This window comes from Chiloscyllium plagiosum, unplaced genomic scaffold, assembly GCF_037043375.1.
Source record: "Chiloscyllium plagiosum isolate Xiang-an unplaced genomic scaffold, Cpla_swu_hap1 HiC_scaffold_31, whole genome shotgun sequence".
NCBI lineage: Eukaryota > Metazoa > Chordata > Chondrichthyes > Orectolobiformes > Hemiscylliidae > Chiloscyllium > Chiloscyllium plagiosum.
Window position 1 is genome coordinate 22,956,285 of NW_028270169.1, and position 25,929 is coordinate 22,982,213.

The 25,929-nt window shown below is 41.2% G+C and overlaps 1 protein-coding gene across 5 annotated transcripts in view; it reads right to left on the minus strand.

Annotated features, from left to right (window-relative positions):
* Window positions 1-22,687, minus strand: part of slc6a4a (solute carrier family 6 member 4a) — a 58,927-nt gene extending 36,240 nt beyond the window's left edge. The window contains exons 1-6 of one of the 5 annotated variants that reach the window (XM_043718424.2): window positions 22,234-22,685; window positions 20,592-20,674; window positions 18,925-19,474; window positions 13,949-14,083; window positions 9,228-9,447; window positions 6,936-7,074 (exon numbers count right to left, since the gene is read on the minus strand). In XM_043718424.2, coding sequence (XP_043574359.1) covers window positions 6,936-7,074; window positions 9,228-9,447; window positions 13,949-14,083; window positions 18,925-19,336 — 906 coding nt within the window. In that variant the 5' untranslated portion in view covers window positions 19,337-19,474; window positions 20,592-20,674; window positions 22,234-22,685. Of the gene's footprint in view, window positions 1-6,935; window positions 7,075-9,227; window positions 9,448-13,948; window positions 14,084-18,924; window positions 19,475-20,591; window positions 20,675-21,522; window positions 21,861-21,972; window positions 22,196-22,233 lie in introns of those variants that run through there. The other 4 variants (XM_087977340.1, XM_043718425.2, XM_087977342.1 and 1 more) reach the window with 4 other exon arrangements.
* Window positions 22,688-25,929: the final 3,242 nt, after the last annotated feature.

Here is a 25,929-nt window from a genome sequence, read left to right on the forward strand (position 1 = left end):
GCTCAGGCTGATCCATGGTAGGTGTTGTGACAGTTTCCTCTGAATGGGACACACACCTGCTGGGGCAGACCAGTTCCTGGGATGGAAGTCCTTTCTGTTAATAAAGGCTCTGTCGGGTCCATGGGAGCTTTGATGGTCATGTGCATTCAGTCAATGACAACTTGCACTTGACAAGATCCAGCGACAGTCTCAAAGCCAACGGGCCTCTCTGCTTGACTTTCCAAATAGTTGCAGTATAGCACATCACCTTGAACACAGCAACAGTCACCTCCTTGATGTACCAATGGTCTGCAGACAGGAATGTTCCAAACAAAATCTCCAGTGCATTCTTAGAAACAGCTATAGATGTTGATAGCCACAGTGATCTTCAGAACCACTGCCACTGGATATCCACCAGATCCCATTGGTCTCAGCTTGTCCTCCAGCACAGCGTAGAGATTAGGAACAGCAGAGATCGGGGATGGAGATTAGGGTTGGCCTCCCTGGAGTGCAATCTTCACTGACCTCTACACATGGATATTTGGACAAAGTGCAGTCTCTGGGGAGTTGCACTCTTTCCTGGAAGTTGCCTTATCGGGGCTTGTACATTTTAAATATGCTCTTTGTCTCTGGCCTGCCCACCTGGAGGCATGTCCTCCTAGTGGTCCCTTTCCCATTCTACTTCCAAACTCGCTCTAATTACCCCCAAAATTGAAAGCCATGGTCACAAGGAGACCCTGGCTGTAGCGATTATAGAGTAAAGAATATTTTGAAAAGACAGGCAGAGTGGGAAAGGAGAAGTAACCCTAGTAGTAAATAATGGCATAAGGACATTAGATGGAAAGGTTTTAGGCTCATAAGATAATAAAGTAGAATCAATATTCATGTTGAAATATAAAAAAAATATTGACTTTGAGGTCCCCCTAACATTAGTAACTGGTGAACTGTGCGTTAAGCAAGAAATAGCTGAAACTGTAACAAAAGCAATGGAACAATTGTGGGGTGTTTCAATTATAAGGGGCCCCAATCAAATTGGCAAAGATAGGCAGGTGTTTGGACTTGAAGAATGTTCTCGAGGACAATACATAATGGAATCAATTAGGAACAGAATCACTTTGGATCCAGTACTGCGCAGTGAGGCAGCGTTAATTAGCAAGCTCATAATAAAGGAGCTGCTGAGAAACATGATCAACATATAACTGATTTCCATTTTAAGTAGGACAGCACCATAACTCTGGTCCTAAGCAAAATTCTGAAACTTAAAGCAAAGTGGATTACGTAGTATAAGAAGGGAGCTGGTTAAGGTTGGTTGTTTAAATAAACTAAAATATATGGGGGTAAATAAACAGTGAGAAGTAGTTGAAGAGACAATGAAAAATGTTCAGCTAAAATATATTTCATTAAAAGCCAAAAAGAAAGCAAGAAATATCCACTTGCTAAGAAAGTTAAGGTAGCATTATATTGAATGCACAGGTTCAATGTTGCAAAGATCCATGTGAAGGAAGAAGATCCGGAGTCTATAAACCAGTGAAAATGAAGAAAGTAGAATGCAAGAGTAAGCTAGCCTGGAAAATGAGAACTCAATAAGAGCTCATCATAGACAATGAGGTTTAAAAAGAATAGTATTTTAAGAAAACACTGGTTTCTTAGAGGCAAAGACAGGAAGCATTTTGTGGAGGAAATGATGCAAGAGCTAAGACATACAACAAATGCATTCTGGGTAAAAACATGGACTGCAGATGCTGGAAATCTGAGTCTACATTAGAGTGGTGCTGGAAAAGCACAGCAGGTCAGGCAGCATCCAAGGAGCAGGAAAATTGACGTTTTGGGCAAAAGCCCTTCATCAGGAATAGAGGCAGGGTGCGTGCAGAGTGGAGAGATAAATGAGAGGGGGATGGGGATGGGGAGAAAGTAGCATAGAGTACATGGGGGTGGGGATAGTGGTGTTAGGTCAGAGAAGAGGGTGGAGTGGATAAGTAGAAAGGAAGATAGGCAGGTAGGACAGGTCATGAGGGCAGTGCTGAGCTGGAAGGTTAGAGCTGGGGTGACGTGGGGGAAGGGGAAATGAGGAAACTGGTGAAATCCACATTGATGCCCTGGGGTTGAAGTGTTCCGAGGTGGAAGATGAGGCGTTCTTCCTCAAGGCGTCAGGTGGTGAGGGGGTGGCGGTGGAGGAGGCTCAGGACCTGCATGTCCTCGGCAGAGTGGGAGGGGGAGTTGAAATGTTGGGCCACAGGGCAGTGTGGTTGATTGGTGCGGGTGTCCCGGAGATGTTCCCTAAAGCGCTCTGCGAGGAGGCGTCCAGTCTCCCCAATGTAGAGGAGACTGCATCGGGAGCAGATACAATAAATGACATTGGTGGATGTGCAGGTGAAACTTTGATGGATGTGGAAGGCTCCTTTGGGGCCTTGGATGGAAGTGAGGGAGGAGGTGTGGGCGCAGATTTTGCAATTCCTGCAGTGTCAGGGGAGAGTGCCGGGAAGGGAGGGTGTGTTGTTGGGGGGCATAGACCAGAGGTCAATCATCATGGAGCCTTAACTGTGTACTTAGAAAATAAGAATGTAAGAAACAGGTGTAGGAGTAGGACATCAGCCTGCTCTGCCAAGCAATAAGATCATGGCTGATCTTTTCATGAATTCAGCTGCACTTACCCATCCACTCACCATAAATCTTAATTCCTTTACTGTTCAAGAATCTATCTTCAACTTAATAACATTCAATGAGGCAGCCTCAACTGCTTCACAGGGCAGGGAATTCCACAGATTCACAATGCTTTGGGTAAAAAAGTTCCTCCTCAACTCAGTCTTAAATCTATTCCCCCTTATTTTGAGGCTATGCCCTCTCGTTCCAGTTTTACATGCTTCCTGCATCTATTTTATCTATTCTCTTCATAATTTTATATGTTTCTATAAGATCCCACCTCATTCTTCAAAGCATGATCAAACCAAGTAAGCAGTGTTAAGAGGGAGAAATTGTACTTGACAACTTTATTAAAGGTTTTGAGGATTTACTGGATAGAATAAGACAAAGGTGAACCAGTAGATGTATTATACTTGGATTTCGAAAAGCTAATCACTAAGGTCCGACACCAAAAGGTTACAGAGCAACCTGTATTATCTGGCACTCGATTATCCAAATATCCTGGATTATCTGGCAAGATTGCAAGGTCCCGATGCTTGGCTAAATTATGTTATTTTGCATTTGTTTGTCTAGAATTCAATTAACCAAATGAATAATCCCCACCTGTGTCCTTTGGATAATCGAGGTTTCTCTGTGTATATAAGTTATGAGCTCATGGAGTGGAGGGTAATACGTTATCATTGGATGGAGGATTAGTTAATGTAGAGAAAACAAAGAGTAGAGATAAATGAAACATTTTCAATTTATCAGCTTGTAATGACTGGAGTGTCAAAGACTTAGTGCTGGATCTCATTTATTTACAATCTACCTTAATGACTTAGGCAAAGAAACTGAGAGTAATGTATCCAAGATTGTGAATGATGCAAAATTAGGTAGGAATGAATGCTGTGGGGAGGATGCAAAGAGGTTGTAAAGACAGATGGAGGAGTTAAATGAGTAGGCAAGAGGGTGGCAAACAGGGTATGATTTTGGAAGTGTTAGGCTATTCACTTTGGTAGTGATAAAGAAAAGCAGAATGTCTTTTAATAAGTGAAACTTGTAAATGCTGATATCTGGAGAGACTTCAGTTTACTCACACTAGAAACATGGAAAATTAACATGCAGGTACAGCAGCAATTAGGAAGCAAAGAACAGATTGGCCTTTATTGCAGGGGGATTGGAGTACAATAAGAGGCCTTCCTGTAGTTATTATAATCTTTGATGAGACCTCAGCTGCATTACTGTGTGCCGTTTGGATTCCATTTTTAAGAAAAAAAATTTTGCCTTGTTGACAGCATAACAAGGATCAAAGAATCCCTACAATGCAGAAAGAGGCCATTCTACCATCAAATCTGCACCAACCTTCTGAAGAGCAGTCCCCCATCCCTACTCCTCCCCAGCCCTGTAACCTTGCATTTACAATGGCCAATCCACTTAACCTGTGTATCCTTGGACGGCAACTGGAGCAACCCTGCAGTCACAGGGAGAATGTGCAAACTCCAGACAGTCACCCAAGGCTGGAATTGAACCAAGGCCCCTTGAATTGTTAGGAAGCAGTTCTAACCACTGAGCCACTGTGCCATCCACTGGCTCCACTACATTGGTGCCTGGATTAGGGGTTGACCTATGTTGAGGGGTTGAGTAAATTGGGCCTATATTCTCTGGAGCTTAAAAGAATCACAAATGTTGAATACAAGAATCTGATTAAACATACAAGATTCTGAAACTATTAGACATTCTGCTGTTGATTGTCCTGGCTGGGGGAATGTATAACATGGGTGCACTCTCTCAGAACAAGGGACTGAATACCTTATACTGTAACGAGGAGGCATTTTCCGACCCAAAGGGTTGTGGGTCTTTGGAATTCTCTACCCCCAAGTGTTTTTGGATGCTCCATTGTTGAACGAACTAGGGACTGAGATGGACTGTTTTTTTTCAGGGAAACAAGGGAAGTGAGGAACAGCTAGGAAGGTGGAGTACAGGCAAAAGGTCAACTTTGATCAAACTGAGCAGTATAGCAAGTTGAAACGGACATATGGTTCACTCCTGCACCTACTGCTTATGTTGTCCACTGCTGGCAGCTTCTGAAATTGATGGGTTTCCTCATTATCCAATGAATTGTGGGAATTCATGCCACCAGGATAATACCTAGGGTCACCCATTATGTAAGCTTCACCAGAAATTAACAACAACATTTGTCACCAGAGACCATGGACTGGCTCCATACAGCCACCCACATTTACACCCCTACTTAGAAAGATCAGAGCTCAGCTACACTCCTTCAGCAGAGACAATATCAATTTTCTATGACAGAAGTGAGCAATCACATTCTTGGATCACATTCTAAGATGGATCCCATATTCATACTACACAGCCGAGCTTCACTGCAACTGTTTCAGAGCCAGCAGATCTCCAGAGATCGGAAATACTTGGTCTCATCTCTACCCCATCCTGGGTCAATGTCATTGTCTGGTGTAAACAGAAGCTTTTCACCCTCCTCCACTCGCTGGTCAAGGGCAAGTACCAGGAAAATATCCTCAGTTTGAACAGCTTTTTAACACTTCTGCGTTTGAGAGAGTCTGGAGTGACACCATTGGAATCAAGGTATTATTTTCCCCTTTGTCAGTGTGTGAATCGGACTCTTTTAGTTGCTAAAATGTGAATCACAAGAACTCAAGTTTGTGATTAATAATATTTCGACAAAAAATACATAACGTACAGTACACACTTAGCCTCTTCAGTTCACATGAGATATTTGTGTCGCCAATGCAAGAGGTTTTTTTAATAGAACTGGAGAAACCCAAAGAAGTGAATGTAAAGTTGGAAATTTTGCAGTTTTTTAAATTACAATTACAAGCATAGTGATAAAATATTTTGAAACACAATTAAAAATAATTCAGAAGTTCAGTATTAAACATAATCGCTAATGGGGTGAATGCAAGCATCAAAAATATCAGCCTGTGGCAGGTACAAAAGAGAATGCCCCCATGACACAGTTCGAGTTAGGATTGGAAATTGGAGTGTTAAACTTGGGAAAGGGGATTTGGACCTTGACAATGGAAGTAAAGTGTAAGTTCTATCTTAAATGAGGTGAAGTAAACGGAGTTTTAATTTTTTTCAGGAGTTTCAACAGATGTATTAAATTACAATTGTCATGGGATCATTTGCACATGGTTACATTTTGTTCCTTTGGAAATAGAGCTCATGCTTTTGGCTAAAAACAGCCATTTCGAAGACAAAGACAAAGAGATAAGATTATTCAAAACGCAACCAAGATTGTTTTGGCCAAGAGCATAATCGTTGTGAACAGCCAAGATCCCTGGTCATTTGTAATCTTGACATGAATTTAGTGGAAGCGCAGTCAAATATGTTGTAGAACTGGGTCGGTGCATGATTTGATAAGTGACAAATGGCGACAGGAGTTGTCAGAGAATCAATGGAGGAATTGATCCCCTCAAAACAGTGTGACCATTACAAGTGCATTTTGGTCCTGTTCCAGAGAGATGCCACAACTGAAATTGTACATTTAGAATTAGACATTTAAGTCCTGATTCTATAAAAACCGGATCACAGGCAAAAATATGACACCACTGAGGTAGTAAGAAATATCTGCAAAAAGACAGATATGAGGGCATTCTGGCAGCAGTAAAAATAAGAACCTTTGAGGGAGTAGCCACAAATGTTCTCTCTCTCGGACGGAATTAGGTTTCATAAATGTTCTGAGTTTATTGAAAACAATAACTGCTTAATAACAATGTTTGTTTCATGTCCAGAGATGATATGCTCTAGGCAAATTTTGTTTCATTTGCTCCACTCAAGAAAGTTAATGACTTCTTTGATAAGTTTTAAAATCCACACAGAATTGGCTGTTCATGTTTACATCTGCTGTGTAACTCGTGCAAATTAAAATGTAGCTACTAACTGCAAACTTTAGCTAAAATAAATTATTGGAATGGCCTACATAACTTTATCAAGAATCATCAACTCATTATAAACAATATTGATTTTCTTCAATTGCTAGTCCTGTGTCCAATTATTCTATCTAGTACTCTACATTTGATTTATAAACACAGTAATGGGTCCCATTTATTGCTTGACCAGTTTCCTTTCTGAACAACACAGTGGGTGCACGTGTATCAGATGGACTATAGCAGGGCAGCTCAGTACCAGCTTCTGAAGGATAATTAGTAATGTGCATTAACGCTAGCTTTTCAATGATACTTATAGCCCATTATATTACAAAATTATACAGAATATTACAAAAAAGCAAACTCGGGATGCGATATTGACAGGCACACACCCACAGTATTCTTTTCATATGATTTAGGTTCACTTACCTTTCCAGACGTCTTTACACCTTTCCAAATACTAAAATACACCACAACAAATATAAGGAACAGACAAAGTGCTAACTGCCAGCAGATGCCACCCAGGTCATCCAATCCGCTTGATTTGTTAACCTGAAGTACTTGGCGACTGCAATGAAAAGAAATGTCACAGATTACAATTAATGTTTCAGATGTAAATTTGCAATCAAAATGCATCATTCATTTCTTTTAGTCCCGTGCTCGCGGACTGAGTTTGTTTTCTCACAATCTCTCATTCCCCTTCTTCCATGAGGTAATTAAACTTGGGCAACAAATGTTGACTTTGCAAGTGATGAAGGAAACTTTACCAAAGTGACAGAAGGCTACAGGGCTGCTCTCTCATTAAACTATTAATGAGTTTAACCTGAGGGTCACCATGCCTCAGGTGAGAGCCAAGGTTAAGAATGTAGGACCTTTAGCTAGTGCAGGAATTGAACCTATGCTGTATGGCATTGTTGTGTTGCAAACCAGTCATCTAACCAACTAGGCTAAAATGGTAAGGTTTGCATTAAGTAAAACCTGGAATTAAAAGATGGCCTAATGGTATCTATCATTGTAAAAATCCACCTGATTCACTAATGTCCTTCGAGAAGCAACTATCATTGGAACAGGAAATCAGGTGAAGTGTAAACCAGATTTCAAAGTGCTTTCTTTGTGTTGTTGCTTAAGATGAATTTCAGCACCAACTAGATTTTTAGCTGATTTTTTTTGGCGGAACCCTAACACGAATCCCTTCCATTTTTCCTATGTTTTTTTTAAAATACAGGGTAAGATCTGTGATGGAAGTGTCCACACCACACTCCAATGGCTCTCTGTCCTCTAATGAGTTGCTTTCAAATTTCTTGTTCTTGTTTTGAAATATCACCATGACCATAGCACCACTCCCCCTTCTCCCCCCCCCCCCCCTCCCCCCACCAACAAACCTTCCCCAGCTCTATGTTCTAACTCAGGTTGTTCTAAATCTGGCCTTCTCAGTATCCCTTCCTACTTTTGCTGCTCTGTTGACTTGGTTAGTGGTTTTAACAAAAAAATCCTCTTTTGAGTGTTTATAATAAAATATATCCACATATTTCATCAAATTAGACTTTTCTAGGCACAAATATGACTGAATAGATAAGTGCAGTAACATCTTTTCACAGCCAGAATCCAACATATCTTCTCAACTTTACACAGTGGCTTGTTTTCTAAACATTACAGAATGGAAAATGCTTTTAGTTAAGCTGCAGTATGTTGTGGAATGCAGAAAGAGAATAATGTTGTTGCCACTTGTTAGTGTGAGAAAGTGGTAGAAGAGAGGAGGAGAAACCTTCCTTACTGACGGCAGCACAGATTTATGTATAACTATTCACATGAGAGATTGAAAAATCAATAAACAACATCACTATTGTACAAAAAACTGTAATCGGATGAAGCCAAACCAGTGCCAAAGCAAAGTAATATGAAGGCTAGAGCTGGGCAAGAGCCAAAAGGGCATATGAAAGCAATTCTGACCAAGTAGATGTCGACAATTAATCACCTACAAAAATATCTTCTTATAATTAACTGAAGCATTTAATGCTTCAATGATGATTTTATGAGATTTCCCATTTACCATATACAAACTTGTGGATTTCTCGATGAAATACATCCCAATCGTACATCGTACTGTGTGAACAATGTATTGACAGTTTATGAAGAAGCTGATGATGATTGTAAAGATCAGCTGTGATGGGGTCGGACTGTAGATTGCAATAAAATACGCATTCAAAGTAATCTGACAGGATGCACTTAATGATACTGGCTCTGCTGTTCCTTGATTGAAGGAGACAATGGCTCACAGCTTCTTTCTCAACTGCAGCAAATGCTGACTTCTGCTGCTATGAAAAAAGTTCAGGCAAAAAGGTGGTATCCCAAAACACTCTAGTCCCACTACGTGCTACTATAAATTATCACGGAAGTGCTACTCTCTGTCTATTGGGATAGACTCAGAACAGTACCACCCAGAAGGAGGCCATTGAGCCCATCATGACTGAGCTGACAATGATGGAAATCAAAATGGATTGACAACAGTACCTTAGTCAAGCTCTGACAAATGGATTTTGCTGTTTTGCTTTTAAAGTGACAATGATTTGGGCTGACTCTGCCAAGGGTCAATGGATGGCATAACGTTGGAAGCATTTTTTCTATCTACACTCCAGCTTCCTGAAATAGACTGGCAAGCCAGGTCCTTAACTTGGCTGAGTTATCTTGCACAAAGCGCAGCGTCGAGTTACATGCACTTACATATAAAACTCTTCTGCAGGAGAAGTGGAGTACTTGTTCCAGGTGACGTTATCTTTTAGAAAGTAGTTGGTGCAGTTCTGAGTATTCCATTTATTGTTACAGTTGGTCCATGGGAGCTCAGAAGTAAATGATGAGTAGAGGTAGTACACAGCCCAGGCGATAATGGTATTGTAGTAAAAGGAAACATATAGAGCTACTATACAGATTGAATATCCAATCCCTACAGAGAATGAAAGGGGATAATATTTGAAAGAAACTAGAAAAAGCAGAGACTGAAGAACCATTATAATAGTTATATATTCTACTTACAAAAAAATCAACCATGGTCTCAGTTATTACCTGACCTCCAAAGCTTGGCAACTGAAGAGCAGAATAATAAAATGGTTATACAGCTCTAATGAAGCAGGGTTTAACTTGCACTCAATATTGTGTTTTAATGCTACTTTCTATGAGGCAAATATTTTACAGTGAGATTCTCAGCAAGTACGTTTGCAATGTTCAAGTGTGACTTTTGCTGCTGTTTAAAGATAATATGATAATTTCATTTATCATAACCAGACAGCAATGGCTAAAGGTCCAAAGTGAGTTATTGAGCCTGATTTTTGTTATCTTTAATGGAGTGGGTTTTGGGTGGGTTAAATTCAAGCCAATCATCACTTGCATCCCAATTACAGTAGGAGCAGAACATGACTTAACCTGCGATTCTAAGTCTGTGTTTATTGTAACTAGCATATCTTCATGCACGAGTGACAAATTAGATATTCTTTAGCTTTGCATCAGCAATGTGTATAATAATATTGATGGTCAGAGGCAACTTTAAAGCTTACTTATCAAATAAAAACCTTGTAAACCGCACCAAGCTTCTCTAGAGGGATGATACACAATTTGTTAGAACGGGGAAATGGAGAATCCGTTGGACGATCCACGGTGGGAACACATCTCAGAGTAAAACCAGGAGAAGATTTAAAATAGAGGATAAACATTTTGAATTCTAGTTGTTGGTGTAATGGAAGTAACGTAGAATATTGAGAAGAGAGGTGACAAGTTTGGTGCTAGATAGGATATGGAGAACAGAGATTGCTGGAAAAGCTCAGCAGGTCTAGAAGCATTTGTGGACAGAAATCAGAGTTCACATTTCGGGTCAAGTGCCCCTTCCTCAGTTCTCTTTCCTCAGATGCTGCCAAACTTGCTGAGCATTACCAGAAATTTCTGTTTTTGTTTCTGATTTATAACAATTGCAGTTCTTTCGGTTTTTAAGAAGAACAGAATTCAGGAGGAACTAAAATTTAGAGAACATACATAAAATTCAACATCTGTGCCTAGGTGTATGAAGTATGAACCTTTATCCTATAAAAATATACTTTTGACATTTCTTTTGTGCAACCAACATACAGTGTAATCTGATCTAACCTAGTGAATGGTAGAGGATAATTAGAACTGTTGAGGCGGCTTCACAAATATCCTCAATAACAAGACAGCCCGGCACTCCAGTGCAATAGTCAAGGCCAATACGTTTGCATCCATCTTCAGCCAGAAATGCTGACTGGATGATCCAACTCAGCCTTCTCCTGAGGTTTTAATAGTTCAATTCATTCCACACAATATCAATAAAGTTTAAATACACTGGATACTGAAAAGATTATGCATTTTGACAACATTCAGGCAATCATGCTGGTGACGTGTGCTCTATTACTAGCCACGTCACTAGTCAAGTTGTTTTAGAATGGTTACAACGCTGGCAGGTACCCGACAATGTGGAAAATTGCCCAGGTAAGTCCTGTCCACAAAGAAACAGGACACATCTAACCAACCACTTACTGTTCTACCAGTCCACCCATAATCAATAGCAAAGTATTGGAAAGGGTTGGCAACAGTGACATCAAACAGCACTCGCTCAGCGACACTCAGTTTGGATTCTGCCAGGATCAGTCAGCTCCTGACCTCTTTACAGTCTTTGTCTAACCAAGGACAAAACTGCTGAACTTCAGAGGTGTGGTGAGAGTGACTGTCCTTGATGCCAAGACTGAATTTGACCAAGTAGGGCATCAAGGAGCTCTGGCAAAACTAGGATCAATGGGAATTGGGGAAACTCTACACTGTTTACAGTCATACCTAGCACAACAGAAGATGGTTCTGGCTGTTGGAGGTCAATCACCTCAGTTCCAGGACATTTCTGCAGGAGTTCCACATGATAGTGTTCTAAGCCCAGCCATCTTTAACTGCTTCAATGACCTTCACTCTATCATTAGGGCAGATCTGGGAATGTTTGCTGATGACTGCACAATACTCAGCACCATTCGCTACTCTTCAGCTACCGAAGCAGCTTGTGTTCATATGCAGCACAACCTGGACAGCAGTCAGGCCTTGGCTGAGAAGTGGCAAGTAGTATTTAGAACAAAGAACAATACAGCATAGAACAGGCCCTTCAGCCCTCAATCTTGCGCCGATCTGTGAACTATTCTCAGCTCGTTCCCCTACACTATCCCATCATCATCCACGTGATTATCTAAGGATTGTTTAAATCTCCCTAATGTGGCTGCATTAACTACATTGGCAGGTAGGGCATTCCACACCCTACCACTCTGAGTAAAAAACCTGCCTCTGACATCTGTCTTAAATCTATCACCCCTCAATTTGTAGTTATGCCCCCTCGTACAAGCTGACATCAACATCCTAGGAAAAAGACTTTCATTGTCTACCCTATCTAATCCTCTGGTCATCTTGTATTTCTCTATCAAATCCCCTTAACCTTCTTCTTGCCAATGGAGAACAGATCCAAGTCTCTCAGCTTTTCCTCATAAGACCTTCCCTCCAGAATAGGCAACATCCTGGTAAATCTCCCCTGCACCTTTTCCAATGCTTCCACATCCTCCCCGAAATATGATGACCAGAACTGTATACAATATTCCAAGTGTGGCTGCACTAGTGTTTTGTATACTTGCAGCATTATGTTACGGTTCCAGAACTCAATCTCTCTACCAATGAAACCTAACACACCGTATGCCTTCTTAACAACACTATCAACTTGGGTGGGGCAACTTTCAGTGATTTATGTCCATGGGCTCCAAGATCCCTCTGCACATCCATTGACCCAGTACTCTGCCTTCCTGTTATTCTTCCCAAGTGCATCACCTCACATTTAGCTGCATTGAACTTTATTTGCCACCTCTCAGCCCAATTCTGCAGTTTATCCAAGACCCCCACAAGCACCACATAAGTGACGACTAATTGAAACAAAAATAATCTAACCATTGTCACTTGTTGGTCAATAGCAATACTTTTGATGAATCTTTCACTAACAGCATCTTGGAGGATTACCATTGATGAGAAAATAAACCGGACTGGCTACATAAATGTGGTGGGAATGTAAATAGGTCAGAAACTGGAACTTATGTGGTGAGTAAGTCCCTGGTGCCTGTCAAAGGAACAAATCAGGAGTGTGATGAAATTCTCTCCATTTGCTTAAATGGGTACAGCTCCAACAACACTCAAGAAGGTCAATGCAATCCAGAACAAAGCAGTCCACTTAACTGGCATCCTATTCACCACCTTCCACATTTACTCTCCACACCACCAACCAGAGTAGCAGACTGTAGCGTTTACAAGGTACACTGCAGTACCTCACCCAGGCTCTTTTCACAGCATTTTCCAAATCTGTGACCTTCACCACCTACAAAGACAAGGGCAGCAAATGCATGGGAACACCAGCACCTCCAAGCCACACACCATCCTGATTTGTAACTACATAGCCACTCTGCATTGTCACTGGGTCAGAATCCTGAAATTTCCCCTGGCAGCACTGTGGTAACCCCTAAAAGGCCCATGGAGAATCATTAATTAATCTTCACGTGAAGCTTGTTGAGTATGTGTTTCCTGGTAGGAGGCAATGGCCTGCTAACAGGAACTCATCACCTGAGCCCTTTAAAAAACAGGTTGTCAGGCTCTTGTAACACATTGTCTGAACCAAGAGGCCTGGGTTCAAGACCCATCTCTTCCAGAGGTGTGTAATAACATTGATGAGCAGGTTGATAAGAAAAACACTTAATAAAGCAGGTCTGAAGGGCTCATGTGGCACACAGGTAGTGTCCCAAACTCTGGGCTGGGAGGTATAGGTTCAGGTCCCACTTGCTGCAGTGGTGAATAGTAATATCTCTGAACAGATCGATTAGGAAATATAAATGTAAGTAGGCCTGTCCCTCTCTTGTTGCTGATAGTTTGCATTGTCCATAAGGGGATTTGCACTTAAAATATTCAGTTGGAAACACATGTAATTTACTAGTGGTGGTTAATTGAAGGGATGAAAAAGTCATTTAGTGATGGCAAAAAAAGTTACCTTGTGTAAGATAACACTTCCGGATATTAAAAATATGAAAGCAGGTCAGCAGGAACTGTCTCTCTTGGTCAGGGTCTAGCCTACATATGCCACGTGTGGTGGCTCTATTTTGATGTTGAACAATAAACACTGTTCCTTTCCAGTCAGGTTATTACATACCCACATACCAAGTACTGGATGGTACAAGAGGGCACCTACTACCACCTTCTCACGGGCACTTACGGATGCCCATATCCTGTGAGTTAATTAAGCAAACAATCCACAATTCCCAAAACCCATTTATGAACTATTATTCAAACTACATTTTGCTTAAAATGACACCTATGAACAGGAAAAAGTTTGAAACAAGCATGAATAATTTCAGTGCCAGTAAGACAATTGCCCTTACCTTTGAAAATTGGGCATATTTTCCTCCATATAGAAATTGCTCCATTTTTGTGATACTGTCCCAATGCCAATTCCATATAAAAGAGTGGGATGCCACCAAACACTGCCATCAGGACATAGGGAAGGAGAAAGGCTCCTGAAATTTAGAAAATGTGAAGATATCTTAGGCATTTCAAAGACAATTAATACACTCCAGGATGTGATGATTTTAGCCCTGGCCTTTGGAATTTGTGTTAAAATGGCCAGATAGCTATCAAATTTTAGTAAATCGTCCAGATAACTGTTAGGATCAAGTATATTTGGCTGTAGTCCAGAGGTCAATAATTCAGAATCTTTTATGAATAATTTAATGAACACAAGCCCAAGTCCCAGCATGGTTGCCTGAAAATTTTAATTTAGTTTTAAGTACTAGAAATGGTTTTTATAGCAAAGCTCAAAACTTCAAAGTAGAGAACCCAAGTTTAAACCACAACTGTAGGTAGCAATAAAAGATAAATCTTGTTTGGAGTCACACTCAGAATGGATAGTGGAGGAAAAAAAGCAATGAACAAGTATAACCACCAGGAAAGAAAAGGATGTTTGATCTTAATAGGCTTGGAAATGTGTTGTGAACCTCAAGGTGGAGCTCACTTTAAGGCAGTAATATTTGCATCAAATCCAAATGAGCAAAAATCAATGAAATTATCTTGCTTTGGTTTTCTTGACATTTCTTGATTTTACATTCATAAAATGAAGTATTTGTATAATCCTTACCCAAAAGATGCTAATTTCATGATGATCGTAGTGCAATATCCAAAAGTGTAAATCAGCCAAGGACCTGATTCTGCCCTTTACGTTATACATCATTGAAGTTAATTTCATTTTAAGTCTTGGATGTGTATTAGATAATAGTAACCAGCAGGTGGCTGAGTGGTTAGCACTACAGGGATCTGGGTTCGACTCAGCCTTGGGCAACCATCTGTGTGGGTTTCCTCTGGGTGCTCGGTTTTTCTTCCACAATTCAGTGATGTGCAGGTTAGGTGGATTGGCTGAACTAAACTGCCTACGATATGCAGGTTAGGTGGGTTAGCCATGGGGAATGTTGGGTTACAGGGATAGGATTGGGTCTGAGTGGGATGCTCTTCAAAGAGCCAGTGTGGACTTGAAGGGCTGAATGGCCTGCTTTCACACTGCAGGGAGTCTATAATTATAAAAACTTGGTAATGTGGAAAATAAAAATAAGAATAAGAATTGGCCCTTCAGTCACTCACGTCTGCTCTGCTATTCAGTATGATCACGGCCAATCATCCCACTCAGTACCCTGTTCCTGCACTCTCTCCATATCCGTTGATCCCTTTAGCCCAAGAATATACCTAGCTCCGTCTGAAAATCATTCAGTATTTTGGCCTTAGCTACATGAAGACTCAGCATGATACATGATACATTATACATAATTTAAAGAACAGGTACAAGTACAGATCACATAATTTATCTTTTTAATAAACTACCTTTGTAATAAAAGTCCATATTTAATAGCTTAGTATTCTATTTAATTACCAGGCTTTTTGTAGAACTAATATCTGGCTGCAGGTAGACACCTCTCTGAAACAACTTTGAGATGATTATAAGCAGAAGGGAGGTGTTGGGAATGCTTCCTACCACTTGGTGACTGATCACAAATACTTGAGGAACAGTTACATCTCAGAATCCTTCAGAAAAAAATTTACTTCATCTAATTTTAGAATACAATCAAAGCTCAACATATTGTAACAAGGAAAAATGTAACAATTCTTAACATGTTTTGCTTTACCCAACAACTACTCAAATTCTTTATTGGTACCACGGTTTAATAGGTCCAAATGTAAGATTCAAGTGGGAATCATCTTATATATTGATGCCTAGTGCGATGCTGTTTCTGATGTGAATTATTTGAATACATATTCTGACAGAAAATAAATATGACTTAGAAATAGCCATTGTCAATGGAGATGTGACATTCTCTATATAACTCAATTAAGATGGTCAATAATATAATGGTTTAAAAATCCAGACACGCCTGCAGGGAATGCGAAACAAATGTAACCAAGATTAATAATTAGCCTGTGTGTGCCGTTTCTACTCACAGAAAGGTTGGTAACCAGAACACACAATCAAATTAATTGGTAAAAGAACCAAAGGGGAGATAAAACTGTATTTAAGTAGTGATCTGCTGAAAGGATGGTGGAAATGGATTCAATAGTAAGGTTGGAAAGGGCTATGGGTATGTAATTAAAAATCTGCAGCACTATGGGGAAAGAGTAGTGAAGTTGAGTGAATTGGTTAACACTGCCAAGAAGCTGGACAGGCTTATGGGGCCAAATGGCTTCAGTCTATGCACTATGAGTCGATAATAAGCAACAGTCAATTGTAAAATTGGCTATGTTTGATCATTAGTTAGTTCCTACAGCAGCAGGTGAGATTAAAAAAACTCCTTGGATGAAGATTTGTTTTCCTTACTTTTACTTTCTTTTTAAAAATGATATGTGGAAAAATGATATAACAATCACATAATTTAAGGTGCCAGGGATGCAAATCACACTTATCAGTATTTTTTTAATTTCTCATTTTGTAACCTGTCTGTAGTATATTGTCACATTGATTATTACAGTCCTGGCTAGTTTTCTGATATAAAACTGAAATCTCTATTGATACATATAATTCTAATAAAATACACAATCATAAATACTGAAAGAAACATAAAGTCTAAATACATTGCTTCGCCAAATGTAATTAATCCATTGCTAAACTTCATCAGTGCAGTAGCCTATTTAGTAGTCTGGTCAATTTGAGTGACATGTATTATTTTGGTTTTTCTATTTTATGCCATGTAAATTGCTGATTGTATGATCAAAATGGCTTTCAATGTAAAATTTTTGTCTTTCTATCCTTGGCTTGTGCAATATTTAATTCTCAGCATGGTCATGATTCTAACATAGCAGTTCCTGCCAAGTACTGCAGTGTGCTTAATCAAGGTTAATGATAACATGAATGTTTCAAGAGAATTAAAAACACATAGGTCATCAACAAATTATATTTATATAGTGCCCTTACAAAATGCACAGAGTTTTCTTTTTTCCCTAAGTGGGACAGCAACAGCAACTTGACTCCATAAAACGAAATTTTGCATGTACTTCCTTTGGTTTTCTCTCTACTCTCTGAAAGATATCAATTGTTGCTGGGCTACAGCTCGATGCGCACTAGAAGTTTTCCAGAAGCTCACACAGATGACCAGTTTTAATGAGAGCTCAAATATAAACATACTATTACTGAGAGAATGAGAGATAAAGAAACATCGCCATTATCAAGGCTGACCTTGTTACATCCTAAACAGGAATCACTGGATAATAATTAATAGTGCAAATTCCAACAAGCTATCTTTTCTCTGCTTCTCCAGCTTGAGAAAGGAAAACAACATTTGTGTGGACTCTGCACAGATTAACTTCAAACGATGTAAAATTGGCCTTGAACCTTTGTGGTCTGTCTGATTCAGCACCGTGTAGGGCAGTGTATTGACCTATCCACTCGCTGAAGCAGCTTTGGCAGACTGGTCATTCTTAGAATATGATTATATCTACACTTTCTACACAGTGGGATAAACTAAGTGAGTTAACCAGCTAAAGTTTAATCTAGAATTCCCATTGTAAGATAAGATCACCAACATTTATTGACAACAGGAGTGGGAAAGTGATATTTATTATTATGGGATAAGTATTATTTATTAATGTCACCATTTATTATGGAAAATTTGTGAGCTGATTAGTTACTTGTGGTGGGGGAGGCATTCCACACCACGCTATGCACTTTTGTTTAGATAATATTTATAGGTGTATTAATATTGATAAATACTAAATAGTAACATTCATAAGGGAAGCAAAAGGCAGATCAAAGTCAGTTGCTGGAAAATGCAAGATAAAATATATTATTGTCGCAAAAAATCAGAACTGGGTATTCACAGTAATGTCTAGGGTGAGACTTTTGACAAGAAAATAATGTTTAATCTAGCTACCATTTGACAAACATGGAAATCTAGAGATGAACATTTGTAAAAATTGAAAGAACTGCTGATGCTGGAAATTAGAAACAAAAACAGAAATTGCTGGAAAGGTTCAGCAGGTCTGGCAGCATCAGAACTAACGTTTCAGGTCCAGTGACCCATCTTCAGATGATAGTTTGAGTAAAGTTTCTTTTGAAAGCCCCGCAACCTGTTTGAAAGGGCTCACTGACCTTATTTTTACAAAAGTCTTTTATCACATGTGCCAAACAACACAAGATTGGTGAAAATGTTAGAGAATCATAGAATCCTGACAGACTGGAAGCAGGCTATTCAGCCCATCAATGAGCATCTGACCCAGACATACCCCATAACTCTGCATTTCCTATGGCTAATCCACTTCTCCTACACATTTCTGGACACTATGCACAATTCACTTAATCTACACATCTTTAGATTGTAGGCAGAAACCAGAACATTCAGAGGAAACCCACACAGACATAAGGAGAATATGCAAACTTCAAACAGACAGTCACCCAAGGGTAGACTTGAACCCAGATCTCTGGCACTGTGAGGCAGCAGTGCTATCCACTGAACCACTGTGCCAACCTATCACTGAGCCACCCTAAAGCAGCATTTTAACAATGTTCAAAATCATGAAAGGTTTGGATGGAGTAATTTGACCCAATTTAGGTTTAGGGTGAGGGTTAGGCTTTTCCAGTGACATAGATGACAAACAGTAACCACAGGATACGGATTGAAGATAACTGGCAAAAGAACATGAGGTACGAAGAGGAGAATCGTTTTAAAGGGACTTTGCTAATTTACTGTCTAACAGGATTGTGGAAATAGATTCAATAGTAATTTTCAAAATAAATACTTAGAGTCGTACAGCCCCGAAACGTTAACCCTGCACAGAGTTGCCGGGCTTTCCCAGCAGCTCCCGTTGCTGTTATTCGAGCACTTACCGCCTCCGTTCTGGTACGCGATGTAAGGGAAACGCCAGACATTGCCCAGGTCCACCGCGTAGCCGATCACCGAGAACAAAAAGTCCGCTTTTTTGCTCCAGGTTTCCCGGCTCGCGGCCGGCGCCTGCAGCGGAGCCGAGGCCACGGGAGCAGCTGGGTCCCCGTCGCCGGGGCGGTCCTGTCCCCCCGGGTTCTGCACAGCCGAGTACCCATTGAACATACGGCCCGTGTCCCCTTTCTCCAAGCTGCCGGAGGGAGCCTTCTCGCCGTCTTCCGAAAGTTTGTGCCCGGAAATGGAGTTCTTAATCAACGCGCCATTCTCTTTGTAATCCTCCTCTTTACTTGGCTCCGACGCCTCTTTTTCGGAGTTGAGGGGAGAGATCTCGTTGTTTCGGGGGAGAATCACCGCCATGCCTCTGCTTTAAGGGACCTCTCTGATGTCCATTGGCAGCAAGACCTCTCCTTGCTTGGACTGGTCAAGCCGCCCTGGGTGGTACCCTAGTCTCGGGTTAAAGTTGCTGCACTGTTCTGCCTGGATTTCCGTGCTCACCTGGACATGGTATACACACACACACAAAAAAAGTGTCAACATGAATTAAACAAGCAACAAGCATCTGCTCTTGCACAGAAAGTTAAGGCGTTTCCTATATCAACAAGGCGAAGCAGTGTTTGTGTGACACGATAACACCGTACGACACATGTAGATAAACGAGAGGAATTGGTACTTTTTTTAAAAAACGTTCGCACCGGATAATAGCCTGTCTCGCCTACGCTTTTTTAAAAATACTCTTAAGTTTGCCAACATACGCGGTGTAAACTCAATTGGGACCAATGCGTTGTTTGTGCGAGAGAACTGTAAGTGACCACTGTTCGCTCATCTCCGGAGAAAGAAACGTTTATCTACGTGTATTTTAGGTTGCTCGACCCCTTCTGAAACTCTCGTCTTAAAACTGCTGGGACTGACAACTTTCTGAATATGAAACTGTCCACTGTGGAGTGATCTGTACGGAAACGCCAACTTTGTAACAACACAAACCAGACGTAACTGAGCAGATGGCTGTGGCCGATCTTGTTAAACATCATTAAAATGACTGGGGACCCAAGAGTCTAACAACACGTTCAAAACGTCCAATTTTTAAATTATGAATAACAGCCCTGCAAGAGGACTACTTGATAAATTGTCAGGGTGATACAGGAAATTCCTAACTGTGCTAACAGAAGTTCATTGAATCAATTCCGTGGGTCTTTTTGTTTAATTCTTTCTAGGATTGATCGAAAAGTGCGATAGGGAAGGCAGCCGCCCTGTTTCCTTTAAAGATCCCGTTTTCCGAGTCATATCTATCACTGCAAACTCAATGAAGACGGATTTGAGGCTGGTCGTTAAATTTCACACCATCCTTGGAAGACCAATGTCATTGTTATTGATCCGAGGTTGCTAAAATGTCTGGGGGTAACATTACATTATCCCCATCCAACACTTTAATGTAAATGCAGTCGTTTCGTTTAGTTTTGGTGCTGATCGGTCGATGAGAAATGGTGTTCTGAAAAAAAAACCACGAATCCCAAATATATTTCGCATTTGCAAGACTTAACCTAATGTCCAGCCACTGTTTTATGTTCGATCGTTTTAGGTATTAGACTCTGATTTAGATCTGGATTATCGATACCTGTTTTAAGATTCCGCTTTAGCTGATGGATCTCTTCCAGATACTAACGGGCAGTCACAGCTGACAAGTTGAATCTGGGTGTCCTGAAATGTTATCAAAACATAAAAGTACAGGTTGTACAAGCAAACTCTCTAACTGGTCGGCTCGAATATAGCAATAACTGCCTTCACATCTGGACTGCCTAACAATATAGCTGAAAATGTGTTGCTGGAAAGGCGCAGCAGGTCACGCAGCATCCAATCAACGTTTCGGGCATGAGCCCTTTTTCAGGAATCTTCCTGAAGAAGGGCTTATGCCCGAAACGTCGATTCTCCTGCTCCTTGGATGCTGCCTGACCTGCTGCGCTTTTCCAGCAACATATTTTCAGCTCTGATCTCCAGCATCTGCAGCCCTCACTTTCTCCTGCCTAACAATATAAACAAGCAATGTCAGACAGAGTTCAGGCGCAATCGCAAACAACCCCCCCCCCCCCCACCAGGCAGTGCAAAGGGCTACGAAATACCGTCATCCCGTCCGCAGAGGTGACCGACATAATAGCGAAATTAGAAATTCAGAAATAAAATCAACAGATCATTTCACGTCTTGTAAACCACCGCCGGTCAATTCGGATTTATTTTCAACAGCAGAAGGAAAATTCTGCAGATGCTGGAAATCTGAAACAAACACAGAGAACACCTAAGAAACACGGCTGGTCTGGCATGATCTGTGGAGGAAGAAACAGTGTCAACTTTCCCAGTCCATTAGGGCATCTTCAGGACTATTTGCATTGATGTTTCGTTTTCTAACAGTTGAATTTCCACTAAGTACGAAATCAAAACGGGGAGAAGTCCAGGAGTGTTGATTATCAATCGCTGCTGATTTATCTTGGCTTTCCTCGCCCAGAACATTCCTTAAAAACCATCCACTTTAACCAAAATGTTCAACAGCTCACCCAAGAACTCCTTATTGTAGCTCGGTCCCAATTTTAAAAAAAAAATCCTGTAAAAGGTGTTTCATTATATTAAAGTTGGATTATAGGTTGTAGGGTTCCAGCTCAGCTACTGCGGCTGAACAAAACTGGAAGTGAAACAACACACCCAGTCCTTTATTAGGTTTGAAAAGCCCGTGCTTGTACTCACATTTATTGCTAGAACCGTGACAGCTAAAGTCATTAGCAGCGCAATTTAAATCCGCATTCGCCCAGGACTGCAAGAATTGCATTTACTGAGTGCACCGTGTATTTTACGACCTCAGAGGCGTTTTACATCTGACTAAGCGTTTTTTAAAAGATATTATCACTGTTACAACGTAGATGAACACAATCCTTTTCAACTGCATTCGTTCAATGCCCTCAATTAACATTTTGCAATAAATTGCCTTGTACTGGTAATCACGCACTTACCTTGAAGATATAATGAGTTAAGCATTTTTCAATGTAATGGTAAGAAGTCGCCTTTACTGTGAAGCCTCACCATGTCCAGTCACTTCCCTGCACTTGGAAGGCAATTTCTTTCAACTGTAACCGAGCCATGGGGACAAGACTCGGGCGCAATAATTGCGAACAGCAGACTTCTTTACTTACCGCGTTTTCCCAAAGCAGCTCGCAAAACAAAAAAAAAAATGCTATCCAGAGGTTGGTTACTCTAAACACAAACACACTTACCTCTCGCTGGGTATGGACAATTAGGTAGAAGTTTGCTCCTGAACTTGTGCTGATTTCGGGCTGTGGGCGACCTGAGTTCGGCCGGTCAACACCTCCCAGGAAATATGGGCAATCCAACATATTTCAGAGCTTTTGTAGACGAGCTGTCTCACATGGTTTGATTTTCAGATAATCTGGCTGCCAAAGAGCTCTTTAGCGCGTTATTCACGTCACATTAACTCAGGCAAAGTTTATGTTTTACACACAACGCTCGACACTTTGGCAAACGAGGACGGTTGTTGATTTTTTTTTCGGTCTCTGTCTCTGTCTCTCCGTGAGCTGGTTCACAAGGGTCCAATGTTAGACACTGTCGCCAGCCAAGAGCGATCCTATTATTTGCATAAACTTGGTTGAAGTTAGGTTAGTAATCCGTGCCTTTATCTAGGGAGTGCTGCAATTTAAACAATGGCTGCATGTTCTGAACCAAATAAAGATTTGAAGGTTTAAAAGTCTGTACGTATCTTGGTTGCGTTTGAATGGCTTCGAGTTGGACGTTTTAACTTGTACAGGTAAGTTAGGAAAGTGCTGAATCATGCATCTTTAACCATCACTCAACTCTTTATTCATTTAACTATAACAAAAATAATGTTTATCTAAACAGAAGTTTGTAGCTTCACAGAGGTGAGGAAACAAGATGCGCAGAGCACGTCATTTATTAAAAGTTAAATAATTCGCAGTATCGTTCTACCATAGGGGCTGATATAATGATGATACATTTGAAATATTCTGTTGTTCCTGCAATGTGAAACCTGCTAACAGCACTCTCACTCTCTGCAGTCATACAGTTATTTATTGTGGAAAAGTCGCCACCCTTCAAGAGGTTGAGGTATTACAGACAGTTCAAACAGCTGTAATCCCATGTGAAACCTTTCAGCATGGCATAGCCGGAGAAAGCCTTTTGCTGCAATTAAGTGATAATTTACATGTGTGTGCGTGTTTTCTGCAACTTTGAACTTCAAATGAACTTTGGCCAAAACAGATGGCTTTCGTTTTGTAGCACTTGTCTCAATGATTTCTCGAATGTGTACAAACTCAATATACCAGAGCAAAACTAAATGCTTATTGGAGCGTGCAGCATTTGCAAGTGTTAAAGCTGCCTCTAAAGGAGCAACGAGAATACTACCAGAAATCAAACTGTCGCGCCCTTTCTTAAAATAGAGTGATTCTGCAGGTGAATTAAAGGTGGCTCTTGCAGAGCGTTGCCTTAAAAAAACAAGAATAACTGCCTACATGTAGCTCACTCATTTTTAGGATGTACCTGTCAGAAAAAGCTGGCAATTCTAGCTCATCCCTAGCTACCTTGAGCTGCCAATTAAAGCACCATGTGATGCAGATACCCCCACATGCTGTTGGATAGGCAGTGCCAGGATTTTGACCCAAGGATAGTGGAGGAAAGCAGTATATTACCATATGGATGGTGGTGGTTCAAGAAGATGGCACGACAACATCTTCTCAATGATAATTAGGCACAGCCACCAAAGCTGGCCTAACCAAGGGTGCCCACTTATTGTTAAAAAGAATCAGGAATCTTATCCTGAGAGTGAACATGGATGATTTGGTATATTCATGTATGTGTCATCCTAGTCTTTCCAGGTGGATGGAGGTCTCCAGTTTGGAAAGCACTGCCAAGACAGCCTTGCTAACTTGTCACAGTATATCCTGTAGACTAGGTGTACTGAAGTTAAGGTATGCAAATATTACAGCGCATGCCTCTTTAATGCATGTATTGGATTCCATAACACACCTGACTTGTGAATAGATACATTGGGGAGTCAGAAAGTGAGCCATTTGTCATAGGATATCTAGTTTCAGACCAGCTTCAGATCTATTCCAGTAGCCACAGCCTCCTCCTTTACATGAGCTTTTGTCAATGATAATGAGCAGCCACTGTATATATGTAGCTGTTCTAGTTGGATTTCTAATCAATAACAATAGGAGCAGTACCAGACATAATTAAAAATGAAGTGTCAACCTGGTGGAGCAACCAAACATGACTCTTTGCTTGCTAAACAGCATAAGCAACAAGTGATAGACAGAGATAAGCAATCCTAGAATCAATGGGCCAGATCTAAATTCTATAGTCTCTGCCACATCCAGTTGTGAATGTTGGTGGACAATTAATCAGCTCACTGGAAGAGAAGACTCCACAAATATCCCCATCCTCAATAATGGAAGAGACCAACACATCAGTCCAAAGTATAAGGCTGAAGCATTTGCAGCAATCATCATCCAGACGTGCCAACTGGATGATTGATCTTGGCATCCTTCAGTGGTCCCCAGCACTACATTTGACCAAGTGTGGCATCAAGGAGCCCTAGCAAAACTGAAATCAATGAATATCAGGGAGCAATCCCTGCACTGGTTGGGGTCAAACCCGGCACATAGGAAGGTAGTTGTGGTTGTTGGAGGCCAGTCATCTCAGCTCCGGACATTTCTACATGAGTTTCTCATAATATTGTCCCAGGCACAACCCACGTGCTTTATTAATGATCTTCCTTCCATAAAAACATCAAAAGTGGGGGTGTTTGCTGATAATTGCACAATGTTCACCACCATTTGTGACTCCTCAGATTCTGAAACACTCCATGTTCGAATGGAACAAGATCTGGACAATATCCAGGCTTAGGCTGACAAATGGCATGTAGCATTCACGCCAAACAAATGGCAAGCAATTGAGGAGCAGGAGAGTCAATGTTTCGGGCAAAAGCCCTTCATTAGGAGTAAGGCTGTGAGATGAGGGAGTGGTGAGATAAATGGGAGGAGGGTGGGGCTGGGGGAAGCTGGCTGAGAGTGCGTTAGGTAAATGAAGGTGGGGGGAATGGTAATAGGTTGGAGAGGAGGGTGGAGCAGATAGGTGGGAAGGAAAATGGACAGTTGGGACGGGTCATGAGGATGGTGCTGAGCTGGAAGTTTGGATCTGGGATAAGGTGGGGGAAGGGGAAATGACGAAACTGGTGAAATCCACATTGATGCTATGGGGTTGGAGGGTCCTGAAGCGAAGATAAAGCTTTCTTCCTCCATGCATCAGTTGGTTAGGGAGTGGCGATTGAGGAGGCCCAATACCTGCATGTCCTTGGAGGAGTTGGAGGGGGAGTTGAAGTGTTCGGCCACGAGGCGGTGGGGTTGGTTGGTGCAGATGTCCCGGAAATGTTCTCTGAAGTGTTCTGTGAGTAGGCTTCCTGTTTCCCCAATGTAGAGGAGATCGCATTGGAAGCAACAGATACAGTAAATGACATGTGTGGAAGTGCAGGTGAAAACTTGATGGATGTGGAAGGCTCTTCTGGGGCCTTGCACAGAGTGAGGGGGGAGGTGTGGGCACAGGTTTTGCAATTCCTGTGGTGGCAGGCAAAGGTGCAGGGAGGGGAGTGGGTTGGTGGGGGATGTGGGCCTGATGAGAGAGTTGCAGAGGGAATGGTCTTTATGGAAAGCAAATGGGATGTTGAGGGAAATATACCTCTGTGGTCGGGTCGGTTTGTACATGGCAGAGGATGATGTGATGTATACGGAGGTTAGTGGAGTGGAAGGTGGGGACCAGGGGGTTCTGTCCTTGTTGTGGTTGGAGGGATAGGGTTCAAAGGAGAAGGTGCAGAAAGTGGATACGATGAGCTGGAGGGCATCATCAACCATGTGGGAGGGGAAATTGTGGTCTTGAAAGAA